Source organism: Mobula birostris, chromosome 9 (assembly GCF_030028105.1).
Source record: "Mobula birostris isolate sMobBir1 chromosome 9, sMobBir1.hap1, whole genome shotgun sequence".
Lineage (NCBI taxonomy): Eukaryota > Metazoa > Chordata > Chondrichthyes > Myliobatiformes > Myliobatidae > Mobula > Mobula birostris.
In genome coordinates, this window is record NC_092378.1 from 55,134,915 (window position 1) to 55,162,654 (window position 27,740).

The 27,740-nt window shown below is 43.6% G+C and overlaps 1 protein-coding gene across 3 annotated transcripts in view; it reads right to left on the reverse strand.

The window, feature by feature from the left end:
- The window catches only part of yaf2 (YY1 associated factor 2), a 144,991-nt gene that overhangs the window by 101,798 nt on the left and 15,453 nt on the right, over positions 1-27,740 (reverse strand). Inside the window, exons 1-2 of one of the 3 annotated variants that reach the window (XM_072268106.1) lie at positions 13,529-13,583; positions 12,143-12,258 (exon numbers count right to left, since the gene is read on the reverse strand). The exons of 1 other annotated variant lie outside the window; for it this stretch is intronic. In XM_072268106.1, the coding sequence (XP_072124207.1) occupies positions 12,143-12,249 (107 nt within the window). In that variant the 5' untranslated portion in view covers positions 12,250-12,258; positions 13,529-13,583. Of the gene's footprint in view, positions 1-12,142; positions 12,259-13,528; positions 13,584-27,740 lie in introns of those variants that run through there. One more of the 3 variants, XM_072268105.1, reaches the window with a different exon arrangement.

Below are 27,740 nucleotides of genomic sequence, written 5' to 3' on the forward strand. Positions count from 1 at the left end.
GGATAGCTAGGCTCTCTGGCATTTAACTCGCACGATCATTTCCACACTTAAACAGAATTACCACTAACATGTCATGGAATCTGGTTTGTGCCAGCAAAAAAAAATACTATTAGTCAGAATAAAAAATAAAATTAATAAATAGTGCAGAAGAGGAATAGTGAGGTATTTTTCACGGGTTCATGGACTGTTCAGAAATCTGATAGTGGAGAGCGAGAACACCGAATGTGGGTCTTTAAGCTCCTGTACCAACCCTTAATGGTTATAGTGAGAAGGGGGCACATTCTGGGTGGTAAAGGTACTTCATGATGGATGCTGCCTTCTTGAGACACCACCTTTTGAAGATATCCTCGATGGTGGAGAGCGTTGTGCCTGTGACGGAGTGGTGGGGTCTACACTCCTTTGCAGCTTCGTGCGATCCTCTGCATTGCGGCCTCCAGGCTGTCAGAACGCTCTCCAATATTTGTTGGAGTCTTTGGTGACACACCAAATCTCTTCATACTCCCAAAATGAAGCTGAGCTGCTGGCTAAAGAGGTATTGCAATTGACAAGTTTAAAACGTGAGTGAGATATTCCACCTTCACACTTAGAACCTGAAGTCCTAACTATCTGAAAATGAGAAAAGAACCAGATCATTTCCTTGAGGGAAATGATGCAAAGTATTAGGCGGAGGGGAAACATTAAGGTATCTGAGATTTGAAAAGTGTATGAATAGCCAGCCTCCGGAGAGGGGAAGCCGTCGAGTCTCTGACCATTACCCAGTCCTTGCTGCCAATGGGTGAGGAGCCGCAGGACTGGAAGACCAAGAATGCACTCCTGCTTTTGATTGAACAGGGAAGCAGAGGGTAGGTCAATTACAGACTTTTCAACCTAATATCAAAAACATTTCGGAGGGACAATGTCAAAACCACTCAGAAAGCAAGGGTTAATTGAGGTCAGTGAGCAGGGATTTGTTGAGGAAAAGACACATTGCGAGCCACACACTCAGTCTACACACCAGATCTGTTTTCTCTTTGGACCCATTCCAAAGTATATTTTGGCTGTAATTCTGAACCCCAGCCTGTCACTCGTACTTATATTTATTATTTCTTATTTTTCATCATCTTTTCTGCTTTCCCTCCCTCTCATCGGGCCTTCTGTGTTGGTAATCCTTACCACTCCTACGCAACCCCTCAGCATCCCCCTCCCCTCCATCTTCCCCTGCCTTTTGTAAGGTTCACTGCTGACAACAGGCCTCCCTTAGCATTCTCTGAAACAACTCTGGTTTCACCAACCATGGTGACCATACCAGCCTCCCCATCCAACTGACTTGATGCTGTGGACTGCCCTTCGTCTTACACAATGTTCGTTTGCTTTGGAACCAGGCTCTTGCCTTCAGAAAGCTTGTGAGTTTGATTACCAGTAACATCCTGGTCTTGGCACAAAGCTCGTCTGTTCCAATACCACAGCAGCGATGATGTGGCTTTTGTTACCAATGGCACCTTGGTCTGCACTCCTACTTCTGATCGCTCAACCGCAGGTGAAGAGGGTGGCACGGTAATGGAGCGGTTAGTGCAATGCTTCATAGATTGCGGTTCGATTCCTGTCACTGCCAGTAAGGACTTTGTACATTCTCTCTATGACCATATAGGTTTCCTCTGGGCGCCCCATTTTCCTAACACATTCCAAAGACGTATCGGTTAGGGTTAGTACAGATGCAGGATGACACTTGCAACCTGCCCCAAGCACGTTGCAAGTGATAATACAAACAGCGCAGTTCACTGTATGTTATGACGTAATTGTGACAAATATATAATTGTGAGCAACATCTCCTCCTCGCTGACAATCAACACTGGTGCACCTCAGGGTTGTGTGCTTAGTCCATTGCTCTGCTCTCTCTGTATACACATGACTGTGTGGCTAGGCACAGCTCAAATACCATCCATAAATTTGCTGATGATACAACCATTGTTGGTAGAATCGCAGGTGGTGACGAGAGGATGTACAGGAGTGAGATATGCCAACTAGTGGAGTGGTGTCACAGCAACAACATGGCACTCAACGTCAAGAAGACAAAAGAGCTGATCGTGGACTTCAGGAAGGGTAAAATGAAGGAGCACGTAACAATCCGCATAGAGGGATCCCAAGTGGAGAGACTGAGCAGTTTCAAGTTCCTGGGTGGCAGGATCTCTGAGGATCTAACCTGGTCCCAAAATATTGATGCAGTTATAAAGAAGGCAAGACAGTGACTATACTTCAATATGAGTTTGAAGAGATTTGGTATGTCAACAAATACACTCAAAAACTTCTATAGTTGTATCATGGAGAGCATTCTGACAGGCTGCATCACTGTCTGGTATGGGGGGGAGGGAGGGTTGCTACTGCACAGGACTGAGAGAAGCTGCAGAGGTTTGTAAATTTAGTCAGCTCCATCTTGGGTACTAGCCTACAAAGTACCCAGGACATCTTCAAAGAGCGATGTCTCAGAAAGGCAGCATCCATTATTAAGGACCTCCAGCACCCAGGGCATGCCCTTTTCTCACTGTTGCCATCAGGTAGGAGGTACAGAAGCCTGAAGGCAAACACTCAGCAATTCAAGAATAACTTCTTCCCCTCTGCCATCTGATTCCTAAATGGATATTGAACCCCTGAACTCCACCTCACTTTTTTTTAATATATATTATTTGATTTTTTGCATGATTTTTAATCTATTCAATATATGCACACTGTAATTGATTTACTTACTATTTTTATTTTCTCTCTTCTATATTATGTATTGCATTGAACTGCTGCTAAGTTAACAAATTTCATGACACATGCTGGTGATAATAAACATAATTCTGATTCTGAAATAAAGCTTTAACGTTGTATACCCTTTAGAATCCTTTCTCTTTTCCATCAACCCACAAACATTTCCTCAGCAAATGCATTGCCTGCTCTCCTCACCATGTGAATTCCAGACTGGGACCTCACCACAAAGTTCACAGCACAGCACACAGATTTCCCAAGCGACACGTAAGCTGGCTGGTGGCGGAGTGGTCCTGGGTTCGAATCTGGCCAGGTCCTTGTACAATGTCCATCGTGTAAGGGTTGAGCATTGAGCTAGCAACTCGGCTTTGTAAAACAGACAAAAATGCTAAGGGAACTGCAATGTTGCTGCCCCATGCACCACACGGCGTGGAACAACAAATGCAGCAACCACACCATCCCTGTACCTCTCCTCTCCTAATCTACTTCCCAAGACTGTGCCTGGAAAATTCGCCCCATGTAAAGCTGCACACTCTCAGTCTCACCTTTTGTTCTCTATTCAAGAACACACCCTGATGTCCCCAGCGTGTATTACTGCCTGGCCACTCCACAGATATGGCTCTCATATCTACCTCTCAAAATCCAAGAGGCACGTCAGACATTTGCTGAACCACACACAGTGCCTTGTTCGTTGGTCAACACTTGTGTGTCCCTGCTATTTCCTTTACTGCAAACTCTATTTACACTCCCTCCCCCATTGCTGAGACAAAGTCATCACACTCAGAGGAGAACTTGACTCCAAAAAGGAGCCCAATCAGGACACTCCCTTCCTTTGCCTCATTTTGTTGGGTCAAATTTCCATTGGAAGGTCCCCAGCCCTTCACATGGACACGTGTTCCCTTCTTTTGTCAGCTACCTCACAACTTAACCTAGCATCCATCAACGATCTCCGCCACTATTCAGGCCATGCTTTCTTCTCACTACTACCATCCAGTATCCCACAATATCAGGTGCAGGAACAGTTATCACCCTACAACCAACATGTTCCTGAACCGGTGTGGATAACTTCACTCACCACAACCAGGGATGCTGCCTGGGCACGTCTAGTCCGGTGGCATTTATACCCCTGTAGTCCATCCCTCCTGATTGGTTAGTCCTCATCCAATCAGGTTTCCGCTCTCCCACCTTGTGTACAATCAAATTCTAGATCTTACTTGGAGCAAGACCTTTGTCTTGGTTAAAATTCTTTTTCTCTAGTTTTATTTCGATGGCTTCCTTTACTGGGTGGTCAAAAGCCATTGGTGTGACACTGTAGTTTTGTGCTGAAGTCAATCCTATGGCTATTGTGAATGCAGTGTTCTGCTAGCACCCATTTCTCCATTTGGGTTACCTGGATATACCTCCAGTGGTCCCTGATATGGGTTTCCACCGTGCGGCCCGTCTGGCCAATATACACTGCGCCACATTCACAAGGAATCCTGTAAACGCCAGCCTTCCCAAGTCTCAGGTCATCTCTGACCCATATAAGCTGTGACTTGAGTTTCCTAATGGGTTTGCTTTAACTTTAATTTGACTTTGTGCTCAACCTAACCAGCCATTGCTACCACTGGAGTTTCATGATCCCTTGCGTTTTACAACACCCACTGATGCCTCGGACTTAAGTGATGAAGGAATCTACAGATGATAGGTAAACAGACCATGATTGAAGATAACTTTAATCAAACTGCAGGAGGGTACATACGATCTGGTCAATTGGGCAGGGAAGTAGCAACTGGAAATTAATCCATAAAAGTGCACGATTGTATAATTAAAGAAACCTTGAATACAGCGGAGGACTTTGAGAGATGAGGAGGAACCGAGGAATCCAGGTACGTAGAGATTGTCCACAGAATAATACAAGTAGAACAGGTCAAGGGTGTAAAATGACATACATGATAACTTCCTTTTTAACTGAGACACACACAAGGGCAAGGGGTTATGTTAGAATTGCACATAATAGTCATGCTAGCGCTTGATTACTGCAACAACTTTGGTGACATACAGGAAAGACATGGTGATAGCACTGATGAGATTTGTAGGGAAGTTACCAGGATCAAAGTTCAAAGTAAATCTATTGTCGAAGTACAGATATGTCACCATATATCACCCAGAGATTCATTTTCTTGCAGGCATTCACAGTAGAAAAAATACAATAGAATCAATGAAAAACTACAAAGATTAACAACCAATGTGCAAAACTGTGCAAATATGAAAAAAAGAAACAAATAATAATAATGAATAGGTAAATAAACAATAGTGAGAAGCTAAAGTGTAGTGCGCTTGAAAGTGGGTCCAGAGGTTGTGGAATCAGTTCAGTGTTGAGGTGAGAGAAGTTATCCATGCTGTTTCAGGAGGCTGATGGTTGAAGGGTGATAACTGTTCCCGGCAGTGTGGGACCTAAGGCTCCCAACCTCCCTCCTGATGGCAGCAGCGAGAAGAGAGCCTGGATGTCTGGGATGGTGGGGGTCCTTGCGGATCGATGCTGCTTTTTTGTTGCAGCACTGCTTGTAAATATGCTCAACCAGGCAGAGGGAAGGGATTTTCCTGTGCCAGACTGGGCCATATCCACCACTTTATTGGTTTTTCCATTCATGGGTATTGGCATTTCCATGCCAGGCTGTGATGTCTCCAGTCAAGATACCCTCCACTGTGTATCTATAGAAGTTTGTCAAAGTTTCAGATGACATGCTGAATTTGGGCAAACCTCTAGGAAAGTAGAGGCATTGCTGTACTTGCTTTGCAATGGCAATTACATTCTGGTCCCAGGACAGGTCCTCTGACACTTTAAAATGTAGCTATGAGGGAAGACTGGATGAGCTTGGGATGTTTGTTTTGGAGGAGGAGAAGCTAATGGCAGATCTAAGTGAGGTGCAGAAAATTATGAGAGCCTAAAGAGCATCTCCATCATGCAGGCTATGCCACTTTTTCACAGCTACCATCAGACTAGAGGTACAGAAGTCAAAAGCCTGAAGTTCCAACAAGTTCAGCAACAGATACTTTCATGCAACTGACCTGTGCAACCCCAACCCTACCTCAGCAACTGGACACTATGGACCACCTCTTCTCCAACCACGGACTTGTCTCCCAACGTGTTTTTGCACTAATATCTTGTTCTGCAGTTTTTTTTCCCCCTTTGCCATCATTTTATGCACAATTTATGTACAATTTTTGTTTCATGTGCTATCTGAACCTGCATGCCTCTGATGTTGCTGCAGGCAAGGTTTTCATTGTACCCATAACTCACACTGCAATAAACCTGACTTGACTGGAGAGGAAATTTAAATATTTCCCTCAGCCGAGGGTCCAAAGTCCAACAAACTGAAGCTGGGAAGGGTGTTGATGAGAAAAACACTTCACAAAGAGGGCGGTAGGGATCGAGAAGCACTCCTGAGAGGGTGGCGAGAAATAACCCACCACATTTAAGCCATACCTCGTGCAAGGCTCAGCAACGAAAGGTAGGCTTATTTATGCAACTGGCTGCTAACTGACACACACACAATGGGCCAAATGATTTCCTTCCATGTCTTAAGCACATCACAGTTCGAAGACCCACTTCCTGCTTTGATGATCACATTTCCTCAATGTCTTTTTCTGGCTTTCACATCAGCCAAGACTGTGAATGATCCCATCTCCCATCTGCATTAAATCAGCCACGTCCAAATGCACACTCTCCAAAGAAAAACCCTGAGCATCTTTCCCTCCCACTAGACAACTACGATCCCATCAATAATCTCCCTTTCCTGTCAGATCCACCAAGTGTACTGCAGATTCCAGTGCATCTTCTCCCAGCCTCCACAGATGAATCCTCTTGGCCAGTTTTCTGTCCTGGGAGAGCACCAAAACAGCAGTCAAGCTAAAAATTTACATTTTTAGAATCATATTCACATTTTCAAATTTCTCTTGGATTCCAAACACGCCCATCTCTGCATTTTCTTCCAGCCTAAGCCCTTGCGGATACCTGCATTCCCAAAACTAAGAGCTAGTTCATTATCACTCATTTTAATCTCTCTGCCAAACGGCCATCAATACTCCAGTTGGGATATTTTGTCAGGTTTGAGGCAAAACTTAAATAAGCACTCAGTGTTCAAACTACGAAGCTTCTTCGTTTGACTCTGGCCCCTGCTGACCGATGCTACAATTAGTGTCCCCTGCGTACGGAAGGCCAAATGCAGTCAATGGCTCACATCAAGTCAGGTAGATCCTATGTGCATATTCATCTGGTAGAATTCCTCCTTGCCAGAAGTCCCAAAAAAAAGTGCACCAAAGCTCTGTTTGGCATAGGAATCCGAATCAGGGTCAGGAGGTTTATCACTGGTCAAGTCGTGAAATTTGTCGTCTTGTGGCAACATTACAGCACAAGTCAAACAGTACTATAAGTTACAATAATTAATAAATAAGCAGTGTGCAAGAGGAATAGTGAGGCAGTACTTATGGATTCATGAGCTGTTTAGAAATCTTCAGGCTCCTGTACCCTCCACCCTAATGGTAGGGGAATTAAGGGTTATGGGGAAAAGGCAGGTAGGTGGAGATGAGTCCATGGCCAAATCAGCCATGACCTATTGAACGGTGAAGAAGACTCCATGGGCCAGATGGCCTACGCCTGCTCCTATTTCTTATGTTCCTATGTAGGTGGCATGTCCTGGGTGGTGAGGATCCTTAATGATGGATGCTGCCTTCTTGAGGCACTGCCTCTTACCAAGTGTCCTCAGTGATGTGGAAGGGTGTGACGGCAATGGAGCTGGCTGAGTCTACAACCCTCTGTAGCTTCTTGCAATCTAGGCTGTGGGCTGTGACATAACTCTCTGAGTATTCTCCACGGTACATCTGACATACCAAATCTCCTCTAATTCCTAATGGAGAATAGCTGCTGCCTTCTTTTCTTCATGATCGCATCAATGTGTTGGGCCCAAGATAGATTCTCTGAGATGTTGATGCTCAGGAACTTGAGGCTGCTCACCCTTTCCACTGCCCACCCCTCGGTGAGGACTGGTATGTGTTCTCCGTACTTCCCCTCCCCGAATTCCACAATACCCCAGTCTTGCTGACGTAGAGTGTGAAACAACTTGAGACGTCAGATGCTTCCTGTTTGGCTTATCTCAGCGTTACCACATACCACCATGAAGCCAGGTGCACTGAGAACCGAAACACCGTCCAACTCTATGCAGGATGGGTGATTGCAAAGGCTGCCTAGAAAGAGATGCAGTGGCCTTTGTCAAGGTTCCCAAAGCTTGAAAGTAAATTTGTTACAGATAGATGACCAAGAGCCTTGCACCTATGGACTGTTTCTAGGGTCACACAGAGACAAATCTCCACTGCTACCAGAGGACTGTCAGCCTAGTGAACACCACCTGGTCTGTCTGAAGCTCACTGTTACTCCAAGGTGAGGTGAAGCTTCCAAGATCTAGGACCAGGGGCCAAGAGATGCTGAAGCTATGTACAATGATTTCAAAGGCTCCATGGGGAGTGAGAACAGAATTGGTGCAAACCCATGGGATCATCTGCTGAAGGAAATCACAATATGCTAACAAAGTGAAATCACAAACACAAGGGATTCCACAGATGCTGGAAACCCAGAGCAACACACAAAATGCTGGAGGAACTCAGCAGGTCAGGCAGCGTCTACAAAGAGGAATAAAGATGAATGGTCTTGGCCCAAAATGTCGACTGTAAATGAAACCTTGTGGTTTGAACTAAAAATGTCATCTTACATACTGAGTTATGAAGCCATAATTTATGAATAAGGTATGTTTTTGAAATAAAAATAATTGTTAAAAGAGTATTAGTTTTGGCTGAGTGCCCTACTAATTAAACAGTTGGATAATATTTGTAACCAAATTGGGTGGGGGGGGTGGAATTAGTGTTGACAGATCTAAAAGTAAACCAATGTGTCTTCTGAAAGTAAACCAACTGAAAATTAAAAGTGCAGTACTCTACAGAAGCTGCAGAAAAATGATCACGGATGCCATGTGATGCAGAGGCCAAGGAATCACTGGAAAACAGAGCAGATACTGATATACATCTCCAGTGGGACTGAAATGTCAGATGCGACTTTATGGACAATAAGTGAAAGACAACCTGCGATAATTCCAGGTGGAAGGCACATGAAACTGGGTTACCACTAATGAGCAAGTTAATCTAGGTTCAAGATTGCTTAAAGTCATTTCCAGTATACAAGCATAAGGAAAACAAAATAATTGTTATTCTGGATCAAATGCAGCACAATAAGAGACAATAATGTAAAGAACACAATAATAATAAAAACAATAAATATAAATACACAAGACAGCTTATATACATAGATTGCTTGTGTCCATAAAGTGATGGCATGCACAGGAATGTCTGTACATAAGGTGACTGACAGGAAATGACAAAATACTGGTGATTGGGGGTGTGGAGGGGTGGGTTAATGGATAGAGGTGGTGATCACCCTTGCTGCTTAGGGAAAGTAACTGCTTTTCAGTCTGGTAGTCCTGGCATGGATGCTACATAGTCTCCTCATTGATGGGAGTGGGACAAACAGTCCATGAGCAGGGTGGATGGGATCCTTCATGATGTTACTGGCCCCTTTCCATCACCTTTCTGTATACACGTCCTTGATGATGGGTATACTGGTGCCAGTGATGCTCTGGGCAGTTTTGACTACCAATTGTAGATCCTTCCTGTCCACCACAGTGCAGTTTCCACACCATGCACTGATGCAGCTTGTTAGGATTCTCTACTACACACTGGTAGAATGTTGAGAGTATGGATGTGCAAAGTCCAGCTCTCTTCAGCTCCTTTGAAAGTAGCTTTCTTGATTGTGTAGAATGCGTTCTGGGACCACGAGAGGTTGTGTGAGGTGTGCACTCCCAGGAGTTTGAAACTGCTCACAGTTGCCAATGTAGAACAGGGGTCCCCAACCTTTTTTGCACTGCGGACCAGTTTAACATTGACAATATTCTTGCGGACTGGCCGACCGGGGGGGGAGGGCGGGTGGGGGGGTAGGGTTGCCAACGAACAAGAGTAGTAGTCAAATGTGTTGTTTACCCAAAAGACTACAATGACCATGAAGCCTTGCGTGGGCACAAATGCGCATGCGCGTCATGACCTGCTGATTACCCCCCCCCACAAGCAAATACTTCTTGGCGATTCTGTTCGTGGGGGTGGGTGTTAATCACTACCGGAATATAGGTGATAAGTGGGTAATACACTCAATTTTCTTTCTAAAAAGGTTTATCTAACGAATTTAATATTAAACACAGAGCGCATATTTTCCTCACGTGGATATAATGATAAGTCAATTATCGGGGAGCTTGAAGTGTTGAACGAACTTCCAGTAGAAGTGGCAGAAGCAGGTTCGATACGATCATTTACAGAAAAATTGTATAGGTATATGGACAGGAAAGGAATGGAGGGTTATGGGCTGAGTGCAGGTCGGTGGGACTAGGTGAGAGTAGCGTCCGGCATGGACTAGAAGGGCAGAGATCGCCTGTTTCCGTGCTGTAATTGTTATATGGTTATATAAGTCAATAGCATCATAACATTTTAAGTAATATTTGGATATTAAACGCACAGCACATATTTTCCCCGTATGAATATATAAAATCATTGCAACACACCAATATCGCTGAATCAGTGAGAGCCCTGGGCTTGTTTCCCTGCAACAACACCGTCCTATCGAGGGGTGATGGGAGACATTGATACTCGAAGGGGGTTCCTTATGTCCAGTCTATTCCGCAATTTAGTTTTCATTGCATTCATTGCAGAAAACTCTGCTTTGCAGAGATATGTTGGAAATGGAAGCAACGTTTTCAGTGCTTTCGTGGCTATCTCAGGATAGTCAGCCTTGACTTTGATCCAAAATCCCGACAGAGATGTTATGTCAAACATACTTTTCAGCCTGTTGTCATTTGCAAGCTCGAGGAGTTGATCGCCTTCCCGCCCTGACACGGATGACGCGCGGGTCATGACCTCACATGCGTAATGGCTGATCAGTGGCCGTGACAGGGAATGAGGAAAGGTGCAGCTGACCAAATTATATCGCTTCCTCGCGGCCCGGTAGCGCATGCTCTGCGGCCCGGTGGTTGGGAACCACTGATATAGAAGGTGTGAATGGTGCGAGTTCCCCTGAAGTCGATAACCATCTCCTTGTGTTGACATTGTGGAAGTTGTTTGCCTGGCACCAGGCCTCGAGCTCTTCCACCTCCTCTTCGTAGGGCATCTCATTGTTGTTGGTGATGAGCTCCATCACTGTCGTGTCACTGGTGAACTTGACAATGTGATTACTCGGGAGTTCGTCTATGCAGTCATGTGTGAGCAGAGCACAGAAGCAATAGACCAAGCACATAGCCCTGGGGGCACCGTGTTGAAGAAGATGGGTGGGGAGGCGCAGTTGTGCAGACTGACTATCTAACATAGAACATAGAAATCTACAGAGTGTTACAGGCCCTTCGGCCCACAATGTTGTGCCGACCGTGTAACCTACTCTAGAAACTGCCTAGAATTTCCCTAGCACATAGCCCTGCATTTTTCTAAGCTGCATGTACTTATCTAAGAGGCTCTTAAAAGACCCTATTGTATCCACCACCGTCGCCGGCAGTGCATTCCATGCACCCACCAATCCCTGTGTGAAAAACTTACCCCTGACATCCGCTCGGTACCCATTTCCAAGCACCTTAAAACTATAACCACTCGCGTTGGCCATTTCAGCCCTGGGAAAAAGCCTCTGGCTATTCACACAATCAATGCCTCTCATCTGAGGACTATTGGTTCGGAAGTCCAACAGCCAGTTGTACAGTGGCGCATTTAGAGCGAGGAGTAGGAGTTTGTTCACCAAGGTCTGTGGGGCAATAGTGTTGAATGCAAACCTGAAATCCAGAAACGGCATTCTGACACAAGTGTTTCAGAGCCAGGAGTATGGCAGATACAGAGGCACCTGCTGTAGAGTGAAGAGATACTGTCAGTAAGCATGCACCTACACTGGAGAGTGTCCAGTGTAGCAGGGATGGAGTTTGTGATACGTGCCATTATCAGCCGCTCAAAGTACTTCATGGTGATTGGCATCAGTGCCACGGGGCGGTCATTGTTTAGTTCTGAAGGTGTAGAGTTCGTCGGAACAGGGATGATGGTGGCTGAGACCTGAAGCATGTGGGGACACTTGTTTCAAATCAATATTCTATATCCTAGCATTATTCCAGCCATTCAAGTTATATTTACAGTATCAACATCAAGTCATCCAAAATATTGTTGGATACTATTATACTGGGGGAATATGTAGCTAATGATAATCTAAACTGCAAAATGATACAGAACAAAAGGCTATTCATACATTGCAAAGAGATATTCAAATTAACTCTGCAAATATTTTCATCTCCAACCATCAATAACAAATTCTTTTTACCTAAATCTGCTCCAGATATTCTGTAACCAGCGTACTCTGGAAAAGTTAAATTCATTCCAAATTCTCCTCCCACAATGATTTTTGCCGCTACACCTTCTCCTCTTCATTGGTTAGCACTGCAATTGAGAACAAGTTGGCTTGAAACTATAAACACAAGAGATTTTGCAGATGCTGGAAATTCAGAGCAACTCACACAAAATGCTGAAGGAACTCAGCAGGTCAGGCAGCATCAATGGAGAGGGGAAAAGTAAAAGAGTCGATGTTTCGGGTGGGGACCCTTCAACAGAACTCATCAGGTTGGTTTAACACTGTGAAAAATTTTAGCGAGTTAAAAAGCTAGGGCTTCTCTCTTTGGAGCAAAGGAGGATGAAAGGCAAATTGATACAGGTGGACAAGATGATAAGAGGCATAGGCAGAGTGGACAGCCAGTGCCTTTTCCACAGGGCAGCTAATACAAGAGGGCCTGCTTTAAGGTAATTGTGGAAATGAATAAGGGGATGCAGAGGTAGTTTTTTTTTGCGCAGAGAATGAGATGTGCATAGAACAGTGCAGGGGTGCTGGTAGAGGCAGTTACATTAGGGACATTTAAGAGACTCTGAGATAGGTGCATGGATGAAGGAAAAATGGAGGGTTATGTGGGAGGGAAGAGTTTGATTGATCTTGGGGTGGAGTAAAAGGTCGGCACAATACCATGGGCCAAAGGGCCTGTGATGAGCTATGTTCTATGAGAAGCAGGGTGGTATGATGGCACTCTGCTGCTGTCTCACCACTCTGAGGACCCAGGCTTCATACTGATCTCGGCTGCTATTTATGTGGAGGCTGCACATTCTCCACAAAGGTTTATGTTAAGTTCCCTGCTTTCCTCCCTCACTTTAAAGATGATACACAAATTGGCAGCTGTAAAGTGCCCCTGGTGCAAATGAGTGACAAATTAACACCAAAGAGTAGTGGAGGGGTAGATGAGAGAATATAGCGGCAGGGCAATAGGGAAAATGAGTGGAATCCCTGAAATTGCTGCACTGGGAGCCAGGGTGGACCCAATTGTCAGAACGCTGGAAGATGGCTTTGCTGCCATGTCAAGATGACAGAGGAACAGGCAAGGTAAAAACACAAGGCAGCACCTTGCCCCACCTTTTGATGTTAATTTAACTGCAATCCCAGCCCGGTATTCCAGTCTGTGGTGACCTTTCATCCCTTGCTCATAGACAATCAGTCCACTTCAAAACATTTAAAGACTCAAAAAGGTTCAAAGATGCAAACACAACAAAGACACGTCAGCTGCTATATAGTATTTCATTAGAGGTTTGAGGAGACTTGGCCCGCCAACGAAGACTCTAGCAAATGTCTACAGATGCACAGTGGAAAACATTCTGACTGGTTGCATACCAGAGAAAATATGCAGATGCTGGAACTCCGAGCAACACACCCAAAATGCTGGAGGAACTCAACAGGCCAGGCAGCATCTATGGAAAAAAAGTACAGTCGATGTTTTTTTGGCAGGACTGGAGAAAAATAATGAGTAGAAGAGTTAAAAGGTGGGGGGGGGGTGGGAAGGGAGAGAGTAACACGAGGTGATAGGTGAAACCTGAAGGGGGAGGGATGAAGTAAAGAGCTGGGAAGTTGATTGGTGAAAGAGATACCGGGCTGGAGAAGGGGGAGTCTAGTAGGAGAGGACAGAAGGCCATGGAAGAAAGAAAAGGGGGGAAGGAGTATCAGAAGGAGGCAATGGACAGGCAAGGAGATAAGGTGAGAGGGGGGAAAAGGGATGGAGAATAGTGTGGGGGGGGGGTCATTACTGGAAGTTTGAGAAATTGAAATTCATGCCATCAGGTTGAAGGCTAACTAGACAGAAAGACTGAATACAAGGTGTTGCTCCTTCAACCTGAGAGAGGCCTCATTGCAACAGCAGAGGAGGTCAATTACTTCATCGTTGTCGGGTGAGAAGACACCAATGCACAGGATGGTAAGAGACTGCAGAAGGTTGTAGACTCAGCAAGCTTCATCAGGGGCACAAGCCTCCCCATTCTTCCAAAGGCACTGCCTCAAGAAGGCAGCATTCATCATTAAGCACCCTCACCATTCAGGACATGCCCTCTTCTCAATACTACCATCAGAGAGCAGGGAGCAGGTACAGGAGTCTGACGAGCCATACTCAGTGTTTTAGGACCAGCTTCTTCCCCTCTGCCATCAGATTTCCGAACGGTCCATAAACTCTACCTCACTATTCCTCTTTTACATTATTTATCTATATATTGTAGCTTGTGTCACTTGTTATGACTGCACTGTAGAATTGCTAGAAAGCAACAAATTTCACAGTTTATGTCAGATTCTGATTCATTCTCCAAGGGCAGTGAAGCAGGGAAATCTGAGGACTCATGACCTCTGAGGGATAAGCTACTCCTCATTTCTGCCTTTTTTTTAAGCAAACATCCCAATTCCAGATTGTCCCACGAGCAACATTTACCTCACATCTAAAATACAAGATCCTGAGGAATCGCGATCTATTTCCACAGTCCTCTCTCATTCTTCGAAAACCCCTTCAGCGATAAGCCTGCAAAGTCAAACTTTCCCCTTATACAATCCACCCATTCACAGTATTAGTCGAGTGAAAAGACCTGCAAGATGAGCAGGATCACCAGCTTAGACTGTTTAGAAGGATTAGTCCACTTCTATGCTGTATATTCAATATAGATCCCTCTAAATAGATTCAAAATCCTACAAGGGATTTAAAAAGTTTTAAGAGCATGACTTCATTTTGGAAATTCCCTGTAAATCTCAGGTCAATAACAGACCTCTCATCCAGCAACGCATTCACAGAAAATGAGCTCAAATCCTGCAGCTGGTCAGTGAGTGGAAAGTCCTTTTGTTTTTAAAATACTGTACATTTACAAGCTTTACCAGTACTGTTACTGCACTTAACTAAAACCTCAAACGTGCTGGATTCACTGACGAAGCATCTGACAACTCATCAACCTGACCCACTCCTTGGTCAACAAGATGCATCCATATCAACGTGAACCAAGTGCGAAACGATACCGGCATTTCCTATACTACCCATTAAAAACTGATATAGCAAATAATACATCAGACAAATATGATACATTTCAGACTCTTATGCTGCAAGGCCAAGCAAACAAGTCCCACTAGTATTAGCATAGGGGTTGATTAAAGCTACAGTTAAATGCAAGGCAGAAAAATGTGATTACAGTGTTTTAGGAAGCTTTATTTATGACGTACACTGGCACAATAGTCACCTCTGTCTACACAATCCACCGACTTCACCCCACACTAGCATCAACTTGGTTACAGATACATTCTCTGACTCAAGTATGACAAAGTGATCCCAGTGTGCTGAGACTTTGGGGAAACCATTTTATTGACTGTGATAATTTTACTGAATAACAAAATATGATTAAGATTTAAGATTCAAGTACACTTACTATCAATGAATGTATGAATTATACACCTTGAGATTTGTTTGCTTACAGGCAGCCTCAAAGCAGGAAACCAGAAGAACCCAATTTTTAAAGAGACCTTAAATGAGGAGAAGAAAATACATCATGCAAACAATTGAAGCAAACGACAGCATCCCAAACCATACTGAGTTATTAGATCTGCTCCCCCTGAGCAGCCGGGAGAGGGCACAAGCCTACTTATGTTAGCCTTCTCAGTTCATCATGATAGCAGGGCAAAAACAGTGTGACGCTTGCAAAGAGGACAGCCGCTGTGGAGAGGAATGAACGTCCTGACAGAGCAAGTGAAATCAGCCCAACCCTCGCCTCTGTTCCCAACACTCGGGCTTTCCAGTCTATTTGGACCGTCGTTTAAATTGTCCAAGCACCAGACAGTTCCCCACTCTGAGAACCAGGCCCCGGCACAGCAACACGCTTGGGGTGCACGGCCCAGAGCTGTTCTTGATCTCACCAGATTAAAAAGTGCCATTTAATTTCTTGATCGTGGTTGGACATAACTCGGTTACTTTTCACTCATCTTTTCCTTTCTCTCCCCGGGATACAATTACAAACAAGATAAAAGAAGGCAGGCTGATTATCATTGCATTGCCAATGGTTATTATAAATGGAAATGCAATGTTTAATTCAAAGTGCTTTGGTTGTGTTGAATCTGGTTATTAAATACATCTAATTTACAATACCTTGTTCAGTAGAGTATTCTGTGGTAGGTCATTTTAAAAAATTTTGTTAGAGAGTGGGGAAGATTTTCTTTGCAACATGTTTTGTTCCCAACACATACCAGTGCAGGAGACTTTGTCCCTCATTATAACTCATGCATCCCCTGACCTAGAAATCGTTACAGAAGAAAAGAGTTTTCGCAATCTGATCAGGCATGTTCCAAAAATACAGCAGATGCAACCATCAGGGAATGTTTTGCACAAAATTCAATAAACTCTGTAACGAGTCAAAGTTGGAATAGTTAGGGCTTTCTTCACAAGATTTCAGGGGTGATCAGATATGGGCCTCAGACTTTGAAAGATGAGAAGATCATTTGTTATAGGTGACAAGATTGTAGGGGTGGAAATAGAGTCATAGAAAGCACAGCACAGAAACAGGCCCTTCAGCCCATCTAATCCATGCCAAAACCATTTAAACTGCCTACTCCCATCAACCTGTATCAGGACCATTACCCTTCATATCTCTGCTATCCATGTACCTATCCAAACTTTGCTTAACAGTTGAAATCAAGCTCACATGCACTTGTGCTGACAGCTCGTTCCACACTCTCACAACCCTCTGAGTACAGAAGGTTCCCCTCACCTAAACTTCACTCCTTTCACCCCTAACCCATGACCTCTGCTGTAGTCCCATCCAACCTCAGAGGAAAAAGTCTACTTGCATTTATCCTAACTATACCCCTCATGATTTAGTATATCAAATATCCTCTCAATCTTCTACATTCCAAAGAATACAGTCCTAACCTGTTCAATCTTTCCTTATAATCTTAGGTCCTTCGGACCTGGCACCATCGTCACAAATTTTCTCTGTACTCTTTTAGCTTTGTTTATGTATTTCCTGTAGGTAGGTCACCAAAACTGCACATAATACTCTAAATTAGGCCTCACCAATGTCTTATACAACTTCAACATAACATTCCATCTCCTGTACTCAATACTTTGATTTATGAAGGTCAATTTGCCAAAAGCTTTCTTTACAATCCTATTAACCTGTGACACCACTTTCAATGAATTATGGACCTGTATACCCAGATCCCTCTGTTCTACCGCACTCCTTAGTGCCCAACCATTCACTGTGTAAGATATACCCTGGTTGGTCCTACTGAACTGCAAGACCTTGCACTTGTCTGCATTAAATTCCACCTGCCTTTTTACAGGCCAGTCCAACGGATGCAGATCCCTTGGCAAGCCACGACAGCCTTCCTCACTGTCCACTATGCCTCCAATCTTGGTGTCATCTGCAAATTTGCTGATCTAGTTATCATTCAGATCATTGATATAGATGACAAAGGACCCAGCACCGATCATTGTGGCTTCCAGTCAGAGAGGCAACCCTCTACTACCACTCTCTGGCTTCTCCCACAAAGCCATTGTCCAATCCAATTTACTACCTCATCCTGAATGCGGAATGACTGAACTTTCCTGACCAGCCTCCCACGCGGGACCTTGTCAAATGCCTTACTAAAGTTCATGTAGACAACATCCACTGCCTTGCCTTCATCCACTTTCCTGGTAACTTCCTGAAAAAACTCTATAAAATTGGTTAGACATGACCAGCCATGCACGAAGCCATGCTGACTATCCTTAATCAGTCCATGTCTATACAAGTACTCATATATCCATTCCCTTAGAATACATTCCAATAACTTCCCCACAACTTATGCCAGACTCACTGACCTATAATTTCCTGGTTTATGTTTAGAGCCTTTTCTAAACAGCGGAAGAACATTGGCTACCCTTTAATTCTCTGGTACCTCTCCTGTTGCTGAGGATGATTTAAGTATTTCTGCCAGGGCCCTGGCAATTTCTGCACTTGCCTCCCGTAAGGTTTGAGGGAACACCTTGACAGATCCTGGGGATTTATCCACCCTGATTTGCCTCAGGGTAGCACATACTTCCTCCTCTCTAATCTGTGCAGAGTCCATGAAGTTGATGCCGCTTTGCCCTACTTCTAAAGTCTCTGCATCTGTCTCCCAAGTAAATGCAGATGCAAAGAATTCATTTAAGATCCCCCCTCCCATCTGTTTTAGCTCCACACATGGATTATCATTCTGGTCTTCTATTAATTTTGGCCCTAGCAATCTTTTTGCTCTTAACTTATCTGTAGAATTCCTTTGGATTCTCCTTCACCTTGTCTGCTAAAGCAACTTCATGTCTTCTTTTATCCTTCCTGATTTCTTTCTTAGGTGTTCTCTTGCATTTCTTGTACTCCATAAGCACTTTATTTGTTCCTACCTGCCTTTACTTGCTGTGCACCTCCATTTTTCTCTTAACCAGGGCCTCAATATCTCTTGAAAACCACTGAAATTCCCTACGCTTATCTTTTCCTTTTATTCTGACAGATGCATAAAAGCTTTGTACTCTCAAAATTTCATTTTTGAAGGCCTCCCACTTTCCAGTACACCTTTGTCAGAAAACAGCCTATCCCAATCCACACTTGGCAAATCATTTTTGATACCATCAGAATTGGTCTTTCTCCAATTTAGAATCTCAACTTGTGGACCAGACCTATCTTTTTGCATATTTACTTTGAAACTATGGCATTGCAGTTACTAGATGCAAAGTGTTCCCCTACACAAACTTCTGTCACCAATCTTGTCTTATTTCCTAATGGAAGGTCCAGTAATGTATGCTCTCTTGTTGGGACTTCTATGTACTGACAATAAACATTAAAACATTCAAACGTTCAGAAAATATTATAGAAAATGGTTAATTTATCTGCCTTAAGACTTTGTTGACTTAATATTTTTAAAAATAGCTAAAATAAATCATATTAAAAAGAAACAAACATTCAAAATGAATGGTGGCTTGTGTACAGAAAAGTATCCCAGAAAATACTTGGTAGTTAACACCATCTGCATCTATGTCCTCATAAACTTTGCTTCTACATTCAGTCTGATTTGACAGTTCCTGCACCAGTCAACAGTGAAACTAATTCAGCTCAAAAAGCCAAATGCTACCTGTTTAGGTTATGAAATTTTTCAACATATCACGTGCTGGAATCCTGTCTGAGAGCTCTCTGCTTTGTATGGAGAACTCTGACCACCTGCATAAACATTTTTGAATATTTGTCTTTTTGCAACTTCTCTGTGACCCCAGCAACCTCCCCAATAAAGTCGATCGAACATGTGTACAATGCTCTAATTGCAGAATAACAAATAACTCATATTGCATTAAGTTCTCTCATTATTTCTGAAATATATGGTCGGGTTTTTAAATGTTGAGATGCCAGAGATCTCTGTGTGACTTCAACCTAATTTCCAAAGTTTTCAGTTTCTTGCACCAAATTTCAAAGATGCTGCGCTCTTCAAAGCTTCAGCATTGTCCATTTTCCTCCTTCCCAAGATACTGTATAGTGATGCAATTTCAGCTGACACTCTCCGCTTGTTAATCTCTTAAAGCCTTTAACTTGCTAATCTCCCATTATTAAAGAGTAACGTCAATTTTGTCAAGGCATCTGAATATGGCAATTATGGTTATTAAAGATCGCCTTATGCGGCATTCAGTACTTTACTGGAATATTCCTATCTTCTGAGAACTATTAGCCCCATTAGCTATGGAATGTCTTTCTCCAGTCTGTGCTGCCTTCAATCCACACATTTCTTGCATTGCGATGTAATTGCACCCAGTGTAATGGTGCTCAGGAACTTCTCTGCCATAGTGCTCATCTGATCGGTCACATATTATATGTAGCTGGTAGCATTCTCTCCTTTTGTAAAGAGATGTCACACTGACAACTTCAAACCTGAGGCATAAATTCCAACTCGGATATAGTCCAAAAGGTCCTTTATTCTTTCCGCAGCATTTCGGGCCTGTAATCAGGCCACAGACTGACTAAGATAATTGATCCATCTCTTTCCTCCTTCCCATCATTGCATTCAGGTAAAGGTCAGGGTAAAGTATTCGCTCAGCATCTTATTTTGCTTTTGACCATTATGTGAAGATTTTCCTTTTGACCTATTTCTCCTTTGGCAAATCATTTACACTTTTATTGCCTGACAAACAGCTTTATCTCTTTATGTCCCCTGTCAACTTTTCTTCAAATCCCTTTGAAAAGGGCGTACAAATACACTGCTGAGCATTCATAACTTAAAGAGAAGCCACTGGTATGGCACAGAAGGGATCCCACAAATAGTCTCCAGCTGTATAGGTCAGAGTGTCTACTATTCAACTTTTAGCACACACCTCAGACAACAACTTGGCTTGCACTTGAAACAAGAAAATAAATTTTCTGTGCTTGAAGATAATAGTGAGTTCAAGCCCGAGTTACTGTCCAAATCTCGTCTTCTGTCGAAATTATATGAAATTGAAAACCGTCAAATTGATTTGGGGATATTGAGGAATTAATTGGATGCCTTAGCAAAACAAATATTTAATTACTGGACTAGCTAGGCTTGATGATCTACAACAAATCCAGATCCAAAATACAAGACTAAACTCAAAGCATGAATGGGATTTTCCCCAGTCTCAGTGCCGAGTGGTTATACTACACTCGCCTCCGTTACGTCAAATCCCTACCATCTCCTGTCTCTATCAACACAGAAAATGGTAAAATTATAAACACTGATGGTGATAGAACCTTAAATCAGATTTATCTATTTAGTGATATTGCCCCTTCAGGCTTTTTGAGTCACACTGCCCCAGCAACCAGAGAACCCCGATTCAACCCGAACCTAATCACAGGATAATTTATAAAGACCTCTTAACCTACCCAATACAGCTTTGATCAGTGGGAGGAAACTGGAGCACCCAGGAAAACTCACTCATCCCACAGAGAAGGTGTAGAGACAGCACTAGAACCGAACTTCCAATTCCGACACCCCAAGCTGTGTTAACGCCGCACCAACCAGGACGCTACAGTGGTGACCAGATTATGGGTACAAGTGATCTGTTAATCCTCCTTACAACTGAATACTTTGCGAAATCATTTGAGTGGGGAATTTAAATGCCAGCCACTATTATATGGAGCTGAAGCCATGTTCCTTCTTCACTCAGTATGGACAACAAGTTTCTTTCCCCAGGAACGATTTGGATCATTCCAATAATATCATAGCTTCATTGTCAATTGTATGCAAATATATTAATTAGGAGCCAGACCAGCTAGGGTTCAATGAATCTCAGGGTTGTATATGGTGACATATATGCACTTTGATAATAAATTTACTTTTAACTCAACCCCTCTAATCTGCTCCACAATTAGTACAATCATCAATGTTCCCTCTAAAGGTGTGGGTGCACACATCTTTTGTTAGTAGCGCACAGAGGAATTTAAACTGCGCACAAAAGGTTGGCATATTAAGTGTATTTTACGATTGTACACAATCACATTTCCTTTTCTGGTTTCTGATGCAGAAGGGGTTGATGGTGTAGAGTTTGTGATGATTTGTCTGCAGATTTTAGAACTGACTTGTTTATACTGTTTTTATTGAAGTAGTTATTGATCTCCATGTCAAATTCCAAAGAAGGAAAAGAGTGTGAAGCTAGTTCATTTAAAGTGGAATGGCTTAATGAAAGAGTAGAAACTGCTACACCGAAAGCTCATGAGGTCAGGAACCTGTAAGCTACGAGAATATTAAGGTGCAATACAGAAACTGGTGTTACCTGCGTGTATTGTCACGATGCACAAGTTGCTGGAGAACTTGCAAGTGGGAAGAAGTGGAGTGATATTTGGAAACTTGACTTTTGGAAGCATCATTTAAAAAGCAAATCACATCTGGATGGTGTGCAAAAGCTCCGGTGAGAAAACCCTTCATTACCCACTACAGGCCTGATACACGTTTTGTGAGCGTGCAGATAAATGAGGAAAGATGATCAAACTCAAGGTTCTCATTGACAGTGTTTTGTTTGTTGTTAAAATGAATAGCTCTATATATAAAATTCACTGTGCACATGTTGTTGTCACTGGGCAGAAAATTGCACAGCACAAGGTTTTTGTGCACATTGGTCATTACAAATAAGAGAGAATATTGATGATCATAGTGCATTTTTTTTTTGTAACCTCACCCTTGATTTCCAGTTACCCCTGGGGACTTTTCAACCTCTTACACATCAAGTCTAGGATTCAAAGTACATTTATCATCAAAGTACGTATGCAGGTAACAACCCTGAGATTAGTCTTCCCGCAGGCCAGCCACAAAAGAAAGAAATACCACGAAGCCCATTTAAAGAGAACATCAAACACCCAACTCATTAAAAAAAGAACAAATTGAGCAAATACAAAAAAACAAGGTGAATATTAAACATCAAACTGCAGAGTCTTTGAAACAGTCAAGGCAAGTTTAGTTCAATTTAGTGCCGCATCGTTTGTTGACTGCAGGATGCACAGCCAATCCTCATCAAGTATCCATCTAGCTCCACGTTATCATTATTTACAAACTCTCCACCCAATCCTGTGTGGCAGCCCCAGTTTCTCAACTCTCAAGAGTAAAGGGCTCCCTAGAATTGCTGTCTTAAATGGGTGATACCTTATTTTTCACAGTGATTCGCCCCTCATTCTAGATTTCCTCAGAAGAACAGACACCCATCTTTCAGCACACAACCCCCCCCCCACCCAGGTTCTTGTCATTTCAGTCAAGTCTTCTCTCACAGTGGACACAAGCACTTTTTCCACTGAAGGCCATCCATTTGAGATGTCTGAATAATAAACCTTCTCAACTGTATTCCCCTTCCCCACCACCCAACACAGCCTATGTCCGGTACAATGGTTTGCACTCCCACTATCCAGGCCATACCCTTTTCTTGCTGTTGTCATCGGGAAGCAGGTACAGGAGCCTTGGGCCCCACACCACCAGGCTCAGGCATATTTTATCAACCGCAACCATCGGGCTTCTTAACATCATTCACCACAATACTGAACTGATTCCACATCCTACAGACTCACTTCCAAGAACTCTACAACTCACATTCTCGGCCCATTTGTTTGTTTATTTATACTTACTTATTTATTTACGATACACAGTCTGACTTCTTTTGCACATTGGTTGTTTGTCAGTCTTTGTATGTAGTTTTTCTTTGATTCTATTGTATTTTTTTGTTCTCCCGTGAATGTTTGTAAGTAAGCGAATTTCAGGGTAGTATATAATGACATACATGTACTTTGAGAATAGATTTACTTTGGACTTTAATCTTTTTGAACTTCCATCCACTATATTGGTGTGAAAACTGATAGAAGCCCCAGTTGTGGCTGAAATCACTCAGCATTTTTAAATGAGGAACATCCAGGCTGATCTGTCATTTCAAAGGCACTGTTTTTTAAAATATAGATTATAAGCAGTGCCTTTGAAATTGGCTTGTTCTGCTGACTGAGGTGACTGCCTGTGAGGCATTTATTAGCTGTCTTGCTAGTAGAGACTGTTGTTACTTTTTGTTTCCAGATAATTTAAAAGTTGATTTCAATTTCCAAACTGCCTTTTCTTTTTATGTAAAGGTAATCTTTATTTGTAGCAAGTACAACCAAAGCACACAGCAAAATGGATCATTTGTGTCAAACGAAATAAGCATAGGTTGTGCTGGGCAGCCTGCAAATGCCGCCATGCTCTTCATCGCCCCAACTCACCAACGCTAACGTATGTCTTTGGAAATGTGGGAGGAAACCGAAGCACCCGGAAGAAACCCATGCAATCACGGGGAGCAGATATAGACAGCAGCAGAAATCCAACCCAATCCTACAGCTGGTGCTGTAACAGCATTACATTGCCCGCCATCACAATACCATGCTCCCCCATCTTCCCCTTGGTGGAATTTGAACCCATTTCATCTGGGCTTTCTCTGTACCAAGGATTATTGACACTGGGTCTCACTAGCAATCTGCACTAACTTTCATCACATTTCCAACGTACTGCAAAAGGCCACATTTTAAGGTGGGTCTTCACACAAAATACTAGACGAGAGGAACTCAATGGATCAGACAGCACCTGCGGAGGGAAGTGGACAGATGACATTTCGGGTCTTGACAATTTAATCATCTAATCACCTTAAATATCTAAATTCAACAGCCAGGTCTGTCCATAAGTGTCACAAAGCCCAGTACAACACTACATTGCATAGTGGTTAGCACAACGCTTTACAGTACCAGCGACCTGGGTTCAATTCCCACTGTTGCCTGTAAGGAATTTGTACTTTCTCCCTGCGACCGCAAGGGTTTCTTCCAGGTGCTCTGGTTTCCTCCCACAGTCCAAGGATGCACTGGTTGGTAGTTAGTTGGTCATTGTAAATTGTCCCATGATAAGGCTAGGATGAAATCAGGGAATTGCTGGGTGGTGCGGCTCAAAGGGCCAGAGGGACCAATTGTTTGCTGTATCTCAATATTATTACAAACAGATCTCCAGTGTTCCAGGGAGAGTCACCACTATATGTCAGAGTTGATAAAGGGCACATGCTCTCATGAGGTAGGGGAGATGAAATATTTAAACATGTCTTCTTTTAATAGAATAGCCGGTTGGTGGCATAGTGGCATCAGTGCCGGACTTCGGAGCGAAGGCTCCTGAGTTCGAATCCAGCCAGCTCCCGGGCACGGTTTCCATCCGTGCTGGGTTGAGCGTCGAGCTAGCAACTCGACCTTATAAAAAAGAAATTGGCTGCTACAGAAACATCAACAGCAAAAAGTTGATGGCCTATGCTCTCTTGTGAGTTTAAAAGGCAATTTCCTTTTTCTTTTAATAAAATAGGGACATTGGTAGAAAAAGCAGCTTCTCCTTCTGGCTACAACACAGGCAGCTATTCAGCCGTTAAGGTATAGTTCCCAGCAGGGAGGTCCCACCAGTCACCTCTTCTCTTTCCTTGCCTGTACCCTGACACCCGACTTTCTTTCACAGGCCAACATCTCACCTTTGAATCTTTTGCACTCATCTACATAAAGGGATTGAGTGTATAGGAACCGGTTAAGCGATCAGTGCATTTTGAATTTTGGGAGGAATCCAGAGAACATGGAGAGCAGGCAATCTCCACACGAACATCAGCCGAGATCAGGATCAAACCCAGGCCCCAGACTGGTGAAGCAGCAGCAAGCTTTACAAATACAGTGGATTCCCGCTAATTGGCCCCTTGGTGAACTGGGACTGCCATTTATTTGGAACAGCTCTTAAAGAACAAAAGTTGAGAAAATAGCTGGGATTCCCTTCAATTACTTGGGACACTATGCCACTTAATTGGGGCAGGAGACTAATGCTGAACAGTTTCCAACTAGGGTCAGACGAGTGCACTTGAGTGGCAAGCAGCTACACCATGCTTAGAAAAACACTGTTTAAATAGTGTCAGTTGCACATATTTGTGTTCAAAAAGCAGTGATTTCTGTCACTGATAGCTGACGAGAAATAAGCAGTAAGACAATTCAGAACCGTTTTGCTCACTGCGGTTTCAAGCATTCAGGCTTGGCATGCCAGAAATGACCCGGAATGAAAATGAAACAATTTTACTACTTCAACGAGTTAGGGACTATGAAGAAAGAATTGGAAGGTAACAACAATCATCTTGAATGTTACACTGAAAATAAAGATTTGGAAGGTGCAATCATCGTGTATGAAGGCAGTCCATTATCCACACTAGGTGTCCGTGCTGATTCTGTTCATTTTTTAAAAAAAATAGGCATCCGATAGTCTCATGGATTGCGCCTTGGAAGGTTTTTCCAGGGCGCAGGCCCGGGCAAGGTTGTATGGAAGACCGGCAGTTGCCCATGCTGCAAGGCTCCCCTCTCCACACCACCGATGTTGTCCAAGGGAAGGGCATTAGGACCCATACAGCTTGGTACCGGTGTCGTCGCAGGGCAATGTGTGGTTAAGTGCCTTGCTCAAGCTGAGGCTCGAACTAGCGACCTTCAGATCACTAGACTGATGCCTTAACTACTTGGCCACGCGCCAACACCTGTTCATTTACAGTCTATCAAAAGAACACAGCATTGTACACTGAATTTCTCTGTTAATGACTATTAGAAAATAACAGCTTTATAGTACTGTCATATTGATAGCATTCTAATTTATTCTGTATTTCATTTAAACACACAATTTGTTACTCAGTTAAATGGTAGTTTGTCTTTTTAAACTATTTCCATGAAACTTTGGCTAATTGAGGCAGTCACTTAGTTGGGTCAAAATCTACTGGTCCTGGTGTTAGCCATCAACTGGAATCCACTGTACAAGGGGTGATTGATAAGTTCATGGCCTAAGGTCAGTCAGTGGGTGCCGTCCCGAATCCAGGGTTGGCGGTTATGTACATCTTCTTTGATCTTGCGACAGCACCGAGTACAGCCTCTCCTCCAGTTGTTCTCGCTGGCCGCCTTGGCACTACCTGCCGCCACCCCCGCCGAACTCGAGCCCGAGGCCGTGTCGGCCTCAAGCTGCAGCCGCTTCTTCGAGCTCAGCCCTTCCTTAGGCGGAGGCCTTGGGCAGGTCCAGGCACACGGTGCAGCGCCCAAGTTCATCATGTCTTTTCTAACTAGGTGCATAGCATACGATTCGTAGATACATGGTGAGGCTTTAATCTCTTCCACGGAAGATGGCCGTTGGCTCACAAGGAGCTCATCTGCTCTTTGTCAGGTCTTGTTTTTTTTAGTCCTACTGGGTGTCCTCACACCCTCCTCACCAGACCTCGCCAGTGGGGGAGCCGGCCCAAGTCGCCGACCACACGACCCAGACCCCCGGCCGAGCCTAAGGTAGAAGGAGTCAATTTTAGAAAATCTAGCACATTTATTTTTTGCTACATTTACACACAGTCCAGCGGTCGTGGAGCCTACGGATCCCTTCTTTGTAGAAGTTGGCGTCTTGGACCTCCAGAAATGGTCCACAGCAGGTGTGGTTGATAAGTTCGTGGCCTGGAGGAGATGAGGAGAAACTTCAAACTTTCTGCATTTTCACTCAGAGTTGAACCACACGTGCATGCAATGAGAGCTGTATAACTCATCTCCTTCTACCTTAGGCCACGAGTATATCAATCACCCTTGCTGTGGACCACTTCTAAAAAGAAGGGATCCGTATGCTCCACGACTGCTGGACTAAGTGTGTACATGTAGGAGGGGACTATGTTGAAAAATAATGTGCTAGGTGTTCTAAAACTGACTCCTTCTCCCTTAGGCCACGAACGTATCAATCACCCCTTGCACATCAGACTGCCGGCATTTGTTGAAATCTACAAATACACATGATGCCAGTGTTTTGAAGTCAGTGGCTATAGAGGTAATGGATTTGGTTTAGAGACTTACAGCACTGTAACAGGCTCCTGCTGCTAAACCAGCCCGCACCGCACAATCGCACCCATGTGACCAGTTAACCTAGTAATCCATATGCCTTTCAATCGTGGGAGGGAACTGGAGCACCTAGAGGAAACCTACATGGTCACAGGGACAACGTACGAACTCCTTACAGACACCCAGGTCACTTGTACTATAACAGCGTTACCCAAACTGCTATGTGAAGCACC